Source organism: Lissotriton vulgaris, chromosome 6 (assembly GCF_964263255.1).
Source record: "Lissotriton vulgaris chromosome 6, aLisVul1.2, whole genome shotgun sequence".
NCBI lineage: Eukaryota > Metazoa > Chordata > Amphibia > Caudata > Salamandridae > Lissotriton > Lissotriton vulgaris.
The window spans coordinates 219759300-219774526 of record NC_141694.1 but is presented as its reverse complement, the minus strand read 5'-3'; the positions used below and the strand labels follow the sequence as shown (position 1 = coordinate 219774526).

At 41.6% G+C, this 15227-nt stretch overlaps 1 protein-coding gene across 4 annotated transcripts in view; it reads right to left on the bottom strand.

Annotated features, from left to right (window-relative positions):
- The window catches only part of ITSN2 (intersectin 2), a 1355209-nt gene that overhangs the window by 960203 nt on the left and 379779 nt on the right, over nt 1-15227 (bottom strand). For all 4 annotated transcript variants that reach the window (XM_086926255.1, XM_086926257.1, XM_086926256.1 and 1 more), the window contains 2 exons: nt 6367-6463; nt 9-151 (listed from right to left, as the gene is read on the bottom strand). In XM_086926255.1, the coding sequence (XP_086782381.1) occupies nt 9-151; nt 6367-6463 (240 nt within the window). The remainder of the gene's footprint in view (nt 1-8; nt 152-6366; nt 6464-15227) is intronic.

Sequence of the window (15227 nt, the reverse complement as noted above, 5' to 3'; positions counted from 1 at the left end):
TAACTAACCTGTAAGATAGCCACTCATAGTTTTATCAAGGCTGTTAAACCTTTGCCTGTATTTTAATCTGGCAGAATGCGGAACTGCCCAGTCCAAGGGCCCAGTTTTAGGGGAACTGCCAGGTAGAGAAGTTGTAGATGATGAATTCGAACTAATAAATAAAAAAGTACATTTAAGAAATAGCAACTTGTGTATCGACAACTGCTAAAGTATTACATTTGTGCACAGTACATTCACTTACAATAACAGCTCATTTACTTATAACGTCACACAGCTCATTTAATTGGTCCTAGTGCACACTCATTTTAACCCAAGTTGAAACCATTTAGTGTTCTTCACGGTAACAAGTTTAACATGATTAGACACTAACAAGAACTACTACTAGTTATTAATAACTAAAAATAAACTAAAATGTTGATGGGCCTCCATAGTGTCTTAAACTTCAAAGTTCCTCTAACTTCATAGTTGCAGATAACTTAGAAGATTATATGTAAAGGTATGTGCATCTACATTAAAAAATGTGCCTGTAAGGAGCTGTGCGTTTACATGATACGGTTTAATTCACTTTACATTTGCCTATGAACATATTCTATACAAAGTTACCACTGTGTTACATAAGAGAAGTTTAGAGGTTGTGTGAGGAACTTGGAGAAGAATCAATGATATGTGAAGATAGGTGGGTGATAAGGCTTCACACACAATATCTACAATTATTTGTAATTACAGAGCAAAGACCTAACAACATTCAGTGGAGCATTTGACAGATAATTTGACCAATATTACATTTCAAAAATAGTTTTAGAGATAGGAACACATTGGAATCAACTGCTTGGGAGTGGCCTTTTAGGCCCCTGTGTTTGGTCATTCTATGATCAGAAAGTATGATGTGAGCTCAAATATAAACTCAAAGTTTGATCGTAGCTGGAGTAGAAACGCATTCCACATAAAAGGACAACGAAGTTGAAAATGTTTCACCTAGATTAAGACATTGGGTGAGGGGGGGGAAGTAGAGCAAGGAGATGAAGATTGCACGATAAATCAAGTGAGGCAATCTCTCAGCTGCAAGATGTGTGAACCCAAGCCATGAACAATTTCAAAGACAACACTTGGTAAGTAATTTGAATTGGGCCGAGTGACAGTCATACAGCCCATCAAGCTTAGTCTCAGTGTGATAAGTTGTGGAACAACGCCAGAGTATTCCGGAAGAATAAAGTACAACTTTATGAAATGGAGAAAAGGTACATTAAGGAATTCACAACAATAGGCTATTCCAATACTCCACCTTACTGAATACCACAGTGCTGATGTGGAATGTACTAAAATGGTAGAGAAGGCATTGGCAATTTTTCCAGAAATTGTGCAGCTGGAATCTAACTGCTATAGAGGTGGTAGTGAGTACTGATTCAAGTCTCATGTATTTGTTAAAACTTACCCAAAGGTTTTTAGTCACGACAGTGGCTGTCACAATGTTGAGACATAGATGATACATATCTATACACACATTTACTTGTGGTTTTGGAGGGGAACACTTCTTAGTCAAAAGTCACTAGTGGAAATAGAGTGTGCAGATATTTTTCCTGTAACCTGCATTGGAATAGGATCCCCATGCCTCTCCTGCCAGTCCATTCAAAGAAGTTCTTTGCTCCATCAATGTGTGGAATGGAGGTTGCATGCATGTGCTGGAAGCATTTTGTGCATTTTATATTTCTGTGCATTATTAACAAAATGCATACTGTGGATTTCCTCTCGAATTTACATGTATGTGTACACTGACATGGTGCTATTCCATTTGTAACAAATTTGCTATGACTCATAAAAGTGTGCTTTCCGGGCTAATGCTAACTAGGCTTCAGTTTAGGCCCAAACCATCTTGTTCAAAATGGACGTCTCCTCCTGTATGTTCACTGTTCATTATTTTTGCAGCAGAAAGTTAAGCAGTCATGTTTGTTTATTTCGAATGATGTGGTTCTCACTGTTCTTGAAAAAAACTTTTCAATATCAGCACAGTAATGTTGCTTTTCCCAGAGCCCTTCTGCTAGTTCACTGTACTTCATTCCTTCACAATAGTTTACTGTTGTTCTTGTACCTAGTTTGCCTGCCATCTCTAGAATGGGCAGAATCAATATTCATGTATTGGGATAGTGCTTAGATGCTAAGGCAATGTGACGTTTAAAAGAGTAGTGCTCTGATTTGCTGATAGTGTAATTATTTTGCTCACACCTTGAACATTTTGCAGAAATTAATGATTCATATGCAAGGAAACTATATAAAAAAACAGATTTTGGGGGTGAGACAGAGCTTTCCTGAATGCTACTAGAGAAGCTGTCCGATTTCCTTGTGTGTGTTTATCTATTTCTCTTTCTCTCCCTCGCTTCAGGGAATCTCCTTCGCATCTCCAAGGGAAGAGTGGTTCAAAAAAGAAAGGATGGAAAGTGTCTGCCAGTCAGGGAAAGAAAATTAGCGGTAGATCCCTATACCATTACTGAAGACCTTTGGAATATACAACACGCTTGTGAAAGGAAGGAGGGTTCAAGGCACAGCTCTGAAATGTAAGGGCAATTTCCGCTCCCTTCATCCCTGATTCTACCTTAGCTGTGTGGATAGACAGGCTTTGTGGGAAAGGCCAATTGTCTTTAAAATTTAAAGGAACATCTGCAACACCATCCTATCTGCAATATTTAGTGAATGATTAGCTTTGGCTGAGTATCTCTGTGTGAGGTGAAACCCTCTCTGCTGAAACTGGACAAACCCCCAAAAATCAGGCTGGAGGAAAATACATTTGTAGACTGCTAGCCTTAAATCGGGTGGCTTCCACAAATCAAGGTTCCAGGATCCCCTTGGGAACTGCCACCAATGCCATACAAGGTGTCTGATGCCAGGAACAAACCATTGTGAGTTTATAAAGTAAATAAAAAGAGATCAATTACTGATAAAAATAGTAAAAACTTTCAGGAGCATTTATCTAATGAAGATATTTGCCTGAAAAAGGCTATTGAAATATCATTGGTCATGAAAATGTTGCAAATTACATGAGAGACAAATTGATGCCCGCTACAGGGGATGGGCGAGGAGAGGTGCAGAAAGGGGGTGGATAATTTAAAACCAAGGAAAGTAGACGGGGTAGATATACGAAGGGTGAAAGCTTGGAGAATCTAGGTATTCTTAGCGTTAGGTGAGGCTGTACATTTCACGTAGGTATTGTAAATATTTATGCAACATGGTCATAAAATTGTCACAAGTGCAATGAAAAGGGGCAATTTGCACAAAGGTGTAAGTCTGTCATTGGAAGAAAATGTGTGAATGTTGTGGTGATCAATGTGGTGCATGTAGAGTAGGACGTTATTTATGTTCAGTTGAAAAGAGTAGCAACAATGTCCCTCCCATTCTGCAAATTGAGGGTTAATTTTAACAAATCAAAGTTAATGACAAACTCTGGAGCTCCCAATAAAATCATTGAAGGATGTGTATAGCATGCGTGTTAAGGGCGACCCTCCCTGACAGCGACTGGCAGTGATATGTGTGAATGATTTGCGGCTGGAATGTAGTCACAAAACATTCACATTTTGCAGCCGACTTCAAGTAGGTAGTAACCCATTGGCCAATGGGAAGAGGTCCCGAAGGAACACCTTCCCCTTTGTGAATGGTTCTAAAAACATTTTTTAACGGCAGGCTGTTATTTTTGAAACGCATCCTATTTGCCTTTAAGGCAAGCCAGATGCACTGTTAAAAAAACAAGTTGTTTCATTTAAAAGCAATCACACACATGGTGGTCTCCTGATCCCAGCAGACCACCATCCCTGTCATTTAGCGACTCCCAATGGGTAGCAAATTGCGACCTAGCTCATGAATATTAATGAGGAAGGGCAATATGTGACCAACCGGGAATCACAAACCGTGTAAAACACACTCTAGTACATAGCTGTTTGCGTTTACCTATTAGCGAATCGTAAACATTTGTTGTTAGGTTATCGCAAGCCTGAATCTATGTACATCTGGCCCATTATATCCAGGACATTAAGTGTGATGGAGATCCCCTATTCAGTAATAGAGCAGGAGGCTAGAATGTCTAGGTGTGGTGTGCATCATTTCAGTCTTCTTGTGGGTTAATGAATTTCCCTTCCTACAGACCACAAGTAATTGATCAGAGTGGCATTACAGACTGCAAGAAAATTGTTGTAGGATGGAGTATGTTCCATGAGCAAATAATGCTTATGCTGATTATTTGTACTGCTTACCAACTGAAGCTTGGAGGTGGATAGGAACAGGAGTGCGATGATAATGAGGAAAGTTAATGCATATCAAGTCGAATATTTAATGAACTGTGCTTTAATGGAGGATGAATGGGTACAGTGGTTGTAAGAGTATCAGTTTTTGATAAAGATTATACAATATAGTACGACAGACTTTTCTCAACCCTAGAGAATTGTTGTGTGCTGTACAAATCACAACGCTAATCAGTACAGCTGGAGCAACTTTTACGGGGGGTAGAGTGTCTGAATAAAGGGCGAGAAGCAGGTAAAAGTGAAGACGTTGCGAGGATTGAATAATATAAGATACATGGTGCATGACAAGCAGGTCATCCATCACAGTCGTTGACGGTCTAGGCAAAAAACCATTCTGCAGAATATCAAGTATTCTGGTTTCTGATCCAGATATAGGCAATAGATGCACATTCTGTGAGGATCATCAGTAAAGAGTCATATTGCCAATGCCTTACAGGCTTTGATGAGGCTTCTTTCTGAAAATCGAAGTACAAAATCATTGTAAGCACGTAATCCAGAGGGCAAGGTTAAAGAACTCTGCACACAAAACCTAAGGAAAGGTGTAAGAAGAGGTTTATGAAGTGAACAACCTGATTTGCCTGAAGAGAGAGTAAAGCTGCGAGATTCTTTCCAGATGACATGCAGTAGAAATCTGTGGTGAGATGCACTCTGGGAACGGAGAGGTTCAGGCCAGTCTCACCTCATTGGCTGGCTTCGGGTTTTGATTGATTTCTGCTATTGTAAAGGCAGCCCAACCTCAACAAACGAGAATGGCTCATGCATGTGAGGACAGTGTGGAAGAAGGCTGGGTGTTAGGTGGTGGTGTGTGAGGCATCTGGGAAAGATTGTGGGTATTGCATTGCTCTCAAATGTCACTTGTTCCCATTATCATTTTGATCTAATTTATGATAGGTAACATGCATTTTTGGGACTTTAAAAGCGAAAGTAGTATACTATGTTAGCACAGAATTCTTGGATGGTGTAGCAATATTTATCAGAACTTGTGGTCTTCTAGAAAATAGACAAAATCAATAATACAATTTTAATTGCAACTTCAGTGTTTTAGAAATTTGATTAAAGAGTAGTGTGTTTATGTCAGCGGTGAGGTACAAATGCAATGAATGTATGACATTGTTCTGCATTCTGTCCATCACCTGTTGTTTTTGCATTTGTCACCCCGAGTGGGACGGGTATGCTCATACGTGAGTCCCGTGCTCTCCATGCCACTGGAATCAAGCTATCTGGCTGAAGAGGGCTGAAAGCCCGAAACCGGTCCTAGGATGCTTGTCTCCAGTCCACGGAGGACCTGGCTTGGCAGTTCGGGCTGGACTGTTCCCATGGGCACAGGGTCAAGACTGATTTGCATACGGCTGGGTTCAAACTGGAATGGCATGGTGAGCAAAAAAACGATGGATTTAGGCTCAGATCTCTGTACTGGGGTGAATGTATAACATTGTTATGCATTCTGTCCATCACCTGTTGTTTTTGCGAGGTACAAATGCAAAGCATTCCTTCAAGATGGTTTGTATGCATATTGGCATGATAGGGACCCACAAGTGTAATTGCAGTATATTTTATGATGTAGTAATGCACGCTCAGGTAAATTTGATCATAAAAAACTGGGATCTACGGACAGGAACAATCACAAAGGTATGCCTTTAAATATCAAAGGGATAGGTGTGCAATTAAAGCAAAAAGAGCTGCTGGAGTGACCATGAACCATTTGAATTACATCCCATCATTATACCCCAGATCTTTGAAGGCTACAGCAAGAGTAGTGCAAGAAAGGATGATGCACTGCAGTGGTTAGCAGAATAAATTGTAAACATGATGTAAAACAACTATTGGCAAAGTCAATAGGTCTCATCCTACACATGCCATAGAATCAAAACACCCAAAATGATATTCTCCTGGAAGGGCAACCAATAACAGGGAAGAAGCCATTGAATCAGGATCAGGGAAGTGAGACAGATGATAAATACATCTAATTACAAGTAAGGGACTGGCCCAAAGCCACATTGTATTGTGCACAATAGGTCCTGTAAAACCGATAGCTAATGTTTCTGTAGACAAAATTGCCACTTGTTCGGTTAAAATACTATACCTGCTAGAGCCTAAATCGATCAAAGATTGAGCCTTCTGCATATTCGTACTACCAAATCCTCCTGGCATGAGGCTGTAAGAACCTGGAAGAGGCAAAGCTAAAATAAAAAGAAATGGTTAATAAATACATTAAAGAGAAAACAAGTCACCAGCATTACAACAATATCTCATTTCATCAAGGAAATAAACACAGTCTGAAAAAACATTAAAAAATAGACATATTTCTCATGCCTATTATTGAAGATAGACCAAAAGAACTGTTTAGAGACATGGCCTCTTCCCCAAATAACACCAGAACAGGGGTCTCCTGCCTTTTGTATGATGATAGCTGTTTAGGTTCAATAAAAATCATCCTGAGCTATTGACAAATATTAGCAATGCTGTAATTAATAGTGACCACATCAGACCAGCTAATATAAGTGATGCAAGATTACCACTTGTGATGATTTTGGTACAGCAGCTGTATGTAAAAAATGCTTTATCAGTTTGGAATGTCTCAACATGGGCAATGCATTACAGCCATAGATGCAATGCCTGTGGCAAAAAGACACTAGTATTAGTAATAAGTCTCCCTCATGCTGCATTAGTTATCTTTCAAATATCCGCTCCAACAATATTTTACAAATTCAGAAATTTTTATCCAAAGATCAGCTTTAAAGTTATCAGAATACACACATTTTTCAAATTTTGTACACATATGTTAATTAAAGCAAGTGAAAAGTTCTAATTGAATTGGCTAGGGGGGAACAGAGGGCAGCTACTTACATGTTGCTGGAGAGCTACCAGTAGCTCACAAGCTTTTGTTGGAGAAGCCTGGACTAGAACAATAATAATCTCTGGAAGCAGAGGTGTTTCGATATTTAAAAATCAAACACACGCTAGTGGCCCATGTAGCCAAAGACACAATAACTGAAGGCTCTTTGCCTTTGGAAGATACAGTGCTAACTGATCCGTTGACCAAAAAAAAACATCTCTGTTATACATAATACAATTATATGCAACTCCCCAGATGTGATGGTTAAGATAAGAACAGTTGAAGGACACTAGTTACAATTCTAAACCATTGGATAGAATATCTGTGGTATCCTCAAAAACTCAATGTGCGTTGGTATTGCGGTATATATCTTTCATCCGCCCCTACATTGTAGTTATGGCAGTTATCATTGGATACCATAAAATGTGCTGGGTGCCTGCCTCATCCAGAGGCTCCTCTGGTCTAGATTGCAGTGTCCAGAGATGAAAAATACACCCCCATGAGATATGAAGTCCAAAAACTAGTGAACAAGAACTGGAAAATTCTCAATACTGGAAAATTTGATTGGCCTAAACCCCGGTTCGCTAACAAGCGAACCAAAAATTTGCGAGACACTCTGGTCCATACCCGTCCAAAGAGGACACAGACACAAGAGATAACCAGATACATCACCATGGCACCTGTAAGTGGACATTATCTGTGTGGTAATTGTACAGTGTGTAAATATACCACCACCTCAAAACAGCTACAACTCTCAGAGACTCTTCTATGGACTCAAAAACAACATACCAATTGTAACTCCTCCCATGTCATATACATGGCAAAATGTCCTTGTCAAAAACTCTATATAGGTATGACCTGTAGAAAGGTGAAGACAAGAATAGGAGAACACAGAAGTAATATAAGGCTGAAGAAGACAACCACAAAACTCTGTGCCCATTTCATAGAGGCTGGACACTCCTGTGAAGACATCCGGTGGACAGTGATAGAGATGCTCACTGAAAAAAACCAAAATGCAGAGAAAAAGCTCTACGAGAAAGAACAGAGATGGGTGGACCGTCTGAAAACTCACATCTGGGGATTAAACGATAATGTACCTTGGCACCAATTCGCGGCACATTAGTTGTACATATGCCATCATGAGAATGTATTTGGTATTTATACTGGTAATCCAGCTCACCTTCCGCTGTTTAAGAACAAAGACATCATGTTGAGTTTAATTACGATGAGTCTAATGTAATTACCCATATTACTTCAGATTAATTCTAACTCCCTGTAAATTGCATTAAGGATTTAACATTGCCATTTCCAACTGCATTTTTAGAACGGGATTACAACTTTACTAGCACCCTCTAGAAATTGGAAAATTCTACATTCCCAGTTGCCCAAACCGCTTTTAAATAAAGTTGCACCATTTGTATTGAGCCAAGATAAAAACGCCTGTCTGACGTCTGCTCCGAGTCCAGGGGCAGAGTCAGCACAAGCGGAATTAGCGCACAAACACGCGGGTAATGGCGGCGGTGAGACCTTGTAGCACACACTTTACCAAACAACGGTAAGATTAGCCTGTAACAAACTTTTGCTTCGCAATTTTAGCTCTGTGGAACCCTGACGAAGCCTCCGACATATCGTCCATGGGTAAGATTGTATTGGCAAATCTGCCATTATCACGAACTTATTCATCATGCAAACGCCTGATACCCAGCTGCTTTATAACTGCGCATTACTAGCTTGTCAGGATGCTTATATACATACCTCGTTGCCCGTTCTCACACGGACATTTATCTGACCTAAAGTATTATTTACTGATTTTCATAAACATGTACTGCGCATGCTCTGAACTTAACCGCTTTATACCACGGAATGTAAGCGGGTGAGAAAGAGGAGTTTACGCATATTTAGACCTCGGCGATCGTTCCTGAAACAAAATTTAACTGTTGGGAACTTATCTCTGTATTCACCTAGAGATTAGGCTTAGTGCCCCTACACCCATAAGATAGTAATAACATTTGAGCTTGATAAACAACGTATCTCGCTTCACCTTCACCTCCCCCCCCCCCCCTTTTTCCTCTGCCCATCACGGCCCCCCTCCACCATTGAGATGTACTATACACAAACCCAGATGATCAGACTATAGCTATCTCTGGAGCCCCCAGAGTACACTATGATAACTAATCCATGTGTACCATATACCTGTCTGTTTTTCTTTCTCTTTTGCAGGCTTAAAGAGTATAAGTGGTCAATGTTTACCTCATAATATACCTACCCATTCAAACTACACGAATAGTGTGAGTAATATTCTATGTTTGTCTGTTTGTGAGTCCTGACGAAAGCCCCATAGACTCCGTTGAGCCAGAGGGGGCTGAAACATGTCGACAATTTTTGGAATAGTTACACTTCTAGATCTAGTAACCTGATCTAGTACAAGTACCAATTTATCATTTTAACATTAGATCTTCACCCCCGATTAAAGTTTTTAGGTGTAAATCTAATTTTACCCTATTTTTTTTTCTTTTTCACACACCCTATTCTCATGGGGGCGTATTTTTCATCTCTGGACACTGCAATCTAGACCAGAGGAGCCTCTGGATGAGGCAGGCACCCAGCACATTTTATGATATCCAATGATAACTGCCATAACTACAATGTAGGGGCGGATGAAAGATATATACCGCAATACCAACGCACATTGAGTTTTTGAGGATAGCACAGATATTCTATCCAATGGTTTAGAATTGTAACTAGTGTCCTTTTCCTTCACTTGATTACCTACATACCTACCTGGGGAAATAAATGGACACGCATTCCTCCTCCCTATCCTTTGATTTTTTCATAAGATAAGAACATGCTGGGAGAGGGACACAGGACACTTCGAAGACAGGGAGTGGGATGAAGCTCTACAAGCCTCCCAAGAAGTCGCACCAATCACATTAAACGAAGGAAACACTACACAGGATGGGAAGGGCAAGCACCAACAAGTGTAATAGGGAATGTGGTGAGGTAAGACACTTCATTCATACAATCTGTTACCTGTATGCAGTTCCAACATTTCTGTGGGTACTGTGAGGGACAACCAGCAAACAGCAAGGGCGACAAGAATAGAAAAGGTTTGAAATCCCTGTAAACAATACTGGAACATGAATATAAGCTCACAACATGGGGGAGGAGGGGGAAGAGAGTTAGAAGGGAATAGGAGGAGATCCTGTCAGATTTGTATAGAAAAACAAATATGACTAGTTGGACCCCAGGGACCCTCAGGATTCAAGTGGACTTAATCCCCCAACTTAAAACGTGCCACGGGGCACGTTTACACAGTGGTGAAAGGAGGGGGCAGGGCCTGAGGTGATATGTGTGCAAACACGCCCTGTGGCACGTTTGAAGTTGGGGAATTAATTCAGCGTCAATCCTGAGGGTCCCTGGGGGCCAAGTAGCCCACCAGGTACCTCCAGTAAGCGCCACAGAGCTGCTTTGAAGAGAGGTGTTAAAAGGGGCACGGCCTCTGAACACCTCTCTGCAACGCAGCTCCCTGGCGTATACTGGGGGTACATGGTGGGCTAGTTGGCCCCGAGGTACCCTCAGGATTAAATAGGATTAATTCCCCAAATTAAAACGCGCCACAGGGCGTGTTTGCACACATGTCACCTTAGGCCCCAACCCCTTCCTTCACCACTGTGCAAATGCGCCCCCTGGCAAGTTGTAAATTGGGGAATTAATTCCCCTTGAATACTGAGGGTCCCTGGGGGCGAACTAGCCTACCAGGTGCCTCCAGTATGCACCAGGGAGCTGCGTTGCAGAAAGGTGTTCAGAGGCCACGCCCCTTTTTACACCCCTCTGCCACCAGCCGAGGTCGGCAGTAGGAGTTCCTGCAGGGCGGTGACATGGGAGGGGGAGGGGCAGGGTGGGGGGTAGTAATGTATGGATTACGGAGTTTAACAAGTAAGTAAACATAAATGTATAAAACGAATTTCGTTGCACGCACTGCATCGCATTTGGTGATGCAGTGCACACAACAAAATTCGTTTTATTTATTTATATGTTTACTTACCTGTTAAATTCCGTAATCCATACATTACTACCCGCCACCCTGCCCCTCCCCCTCCCCACGTCACCGCCCTGCAGGTCATCCCACTACCGACCACGGCTGTCTGCAACACAGGTCTGTAGCGCTTTCTGGAGGTACTTGGTGGGCTAGTTAGACCCCAGGGACCCTCAGGATTCAAGTGCACTTAATCCCTCAGCTTAAAACATGCCACAGGCGCGTTTGCACAGTGGTGAAAGGCGGGGGCGGGGTCTGAGGTGATATGTGTGCAAACACACCCTGTGGCGCGTTTTAAGTTGGGGAAGTAATTCCCCTTCAATCCTGAGGCCCCCTGGGGCTAACTAGCATATCAGGTGCTTCCAGTAAGCGCCACTGCGCTACGTTACAGAGAGGTGGTCCAGGCCGTGCCCCTTTTTACACCTCTCTGCAACGCAGCTCTGTGACGCTTACTGGAGGTATGTAGTGGGCTAGCTGGACCCTAGAGCCCCTCAGGATTCAAGGGGTCTTAATCTCAACTTAAAACAGCCACAGGGCGTGTTTACACAGTGGTGAAGGGAGGAGATGGGGCCTGAGGAGACGTGTGCAAACACACCCTGTGGCGCTTTTTAAGTTGGGGAAATAATTCCCCTTCAATCCTGAGGGCCAACTAGTCCACCAGTTGCTTCCAGTAAGTGCCACTGCGCTTCGTTGAAGAGAGGTGGTCCAGGCCGTGCAACTTTTTACACCTCTCTGCAACGCAGCTCGGTGGCACTAACTGGAGATACTTGGTGGGCTAGTTGGACCCAAGGGACACTAAGCATTCAAGGGGACTTTATCCACCAAATTAAAAAGCCCACAGGGCGCGTTTGCACACTTCAGCTCAGCCCTCCTCTTCACCAGTGTGCAAAAGTGCCCCGTGGTGCGTTTTAAGAGGTCGTTTTAATCCCCCTGCCCTATTATGTACTAGGGTCTTACAGAGGAGGCCATGGTAATCACAGGGGTACCCCAACGCATAGTGTTCCCTAGTGTATGTAGGTGTTTTAACTGTATTCTAAGTGTCTTTTAGCATAGCACTGGCTCTAGGACTGGTTAGTCAGAGTCAGTTACCAGCAGTACCCATCTGAAAAAGTTGAGGTTACTGGAAGATTTTGCGACAAGGCCTCTTTCGGCTCCTCTGTTTGTTCTTTCTGCACGTCTTCCTTCTTCCTGCACTTTGCTTCTTTCTGCATTTCTTTTTCTTCTTTTTGTGTGTTTTTTCTTATTTCTTCACATGTCCTACCTCTGTAGGCATAGCTAGAAACTAGCATTTAAAAAACATTTGAAATTAACTGAAAAAACCATAGGTTTCAGGCATATTATAGTTACAAAATAGCATTTATAAAACCTTTGAAATTCACAGAAAAACCATAGGTTTCAGGCATGTTATAGTTAGAAATTAGCATTTAAAAAACCTTAGAAATTCACTAAAAAACTATTGGTTTCAGGGGCGTTATAGTTAGTTCGACATTTCACTCTTACAAAACCATTGAAATTCCTGCGTTATAGTTAGTTCAGCTAACTATAACTCGCGCGCCCACAATGAACTGCTGATGACGTCTGAGTGAAATGTCCAACTAACTATAACGCCCCTGAAACCTATGGTTTTTTCAGTGAATATATATATATATATATATATATATATATATATATATATATATATATATATATATATATCCGCTCCTGTCAAACACCCACCAGGACGTCGCACTCGCAGGTGGGTGCTCCAAAGAGTGAGGGTGCACCCACTCGTCAAATTCACCGCTCCAATTCCGTACCATGGGACAATGTCCTAACGGATAAAAGAGCACTCGCGGGGAACAGTTTGGATTATTTATTCAAGAACCAAACAGACACTGCTTAACAGACGCGTTTCGGTAGTAAACCTTTTTCCATGTTTACCGAAGCGCCATACTTGGAACACATTTAAACACAAAATTAGTGAAAAGCGAAAAGGGACTGATGAAAATCAACCAGAACCTAAGAAAGATGAGCGCCATCTTTGAATGTCAAATACACCAAATAATAAATGATTAAGTGATGACAAAGGAAATTAAAGCTCCTGGATGGGCAAGTCTATATACAAAACATACAGATTATGTTTCGCTCAAAAGTTAACATCTAGCCCTTCAAGAACCATCATGCAGCATTCTAAATGTGCCTATCAGAAAGACAATCTACTGAAGAAAAGGAAGTAGAAAGCGGAGCAGGGACTCAATCTGCAGCGCACCTTTGAGAAAGTTGGATGTTCCAACGAAACGCGTCAGGTCTGCAAATAAGGAAAATTAAATTAACAACGCACGTGAGCAAATGTGTTGTGCGACTCCAAATTTCTTCATTCTGTGGAGAGCTGGCTACATATCAAAATGGCGTGGTTCTGCCGTAGGAGTAGCGCACAGTTAGCAAGAGCGCCATACCTTCCCGAAAGGAACCGAATTGTTGTCTGGCCAAAACGAAGTAGGGAAGCGGTTGCCACCGGAGACCGGCTCCGGTATAACTCTTGAATTAGCCTTGAAAGTGGGCTGAAACAGGGCACATGAACTCAAAAGCACCCCTGCACCGAACTTCAAGAACCATCATGCAGCATTCTAAATGTGCCTATCAGAAGGACAATCTACTGAAGAAAAGGAAGTAGAAAGCGGAGCAGGGACTCAATCTGCAGCGCACCTTTGAGAAAGTTGGATGTTCCAACGAAACGCTTCAGGTCTGCAAATAAGGAAAATTAAATTAATAACGCACATGAGCAAATGTGTTGTGCGACTCCAAATTTCTTCATTCTGTGGAGAGCTGGCTACATATCAAAACGGCGTGGTTCTGCCGTAGGAGTAGGGCACAGTTAGCAAGAGCGCCATACCTTCCCGAAAGGAACCGAAGTGTTGTCTCGCCAAAACGAAGAAGGGAAGCGGTTGCCACCGGAGACCGGCTCCGGTATAACTCTTGAATTAGCCTTGAAATTGGGCTGAAACAGGACACATGAACTCAAAAGCACCCCTGCACCGAACTTCAAGAACCATCATGCAGCATTCTAAATGTGCCTATCAGAAGGACAATCTACTGAAGAAAAGGAAGTAGAAAGCGAAGCAGGGACTCAATCTGCAGCGCACCTTTGAGAAAGTTGGATGTTCCAACGAAACGCGTCAGGTCTGCAAATAAGGAAAATTAAATTAACAACGCACGTGAGTAAATGTGTTGTGCGACTCCAAATTTCTTCATTCTGTGGAGAGCTGGCTACATACCTTCCCGAAAGGAACCGATATATATATATATATATATATATATATATATATATATATATATATAAATATCACTAACAAGTCTCTCCATCAGGAACCAAAACAGAGAACTCTTATGGGTAAAAAAGATGCATTTATTTTGCTCAGCCTTTACAAAATGCATCCGTTCTACTCAGCATGATGAGTTTCAGCGATTCCGTCTTTTTCAAATGCTATTGAAAGTCATTATCGTGCAGATAATTATGTAGTCCACTTAACTTAAAAGTTGGGACAAGACGACATGGAAAGGGGCAGCCACTGGGACTAGCACCATTACTAAGATGAAACATCATTAAGATTGAATTAAAAAACATTCAATGATGGCGCTGTTATGAACGGAAGGGACTACAGCTACATAGTCCTTTCTAGGTGGTCACAGTGCAGGATTAAAATACTTAGGATTTACTACTTTAAACTATATATAAATGAAGAAACAATATTTGTGTATGTTTTTTAATGATATTAGTGTGAAACAATATTTTTTTTCAATATTTTTGTAATTACCGTTAGCTAGACTGGACAGTGCTAATGTCTTCTATTTAGGACTTCCAGAATAACTAATACAGGGACTCCATGTGGTTTAGAACACAGCAATTCATCTGTTGTTTAAACTGCCAAAAGGGTCCTCTGCTTTTCTTTACCGGAAGAAATTTCATTGACTACCCGTTAGCAAGAGAGTCCCTTTTAAGGCTTTAACTATTGCACATCGAGCTCTTTACAAAACGGGACCCAAATACCTTAACAACAGTGTTGTATTTACTGCCTTTCTCTTTAATGCTTGT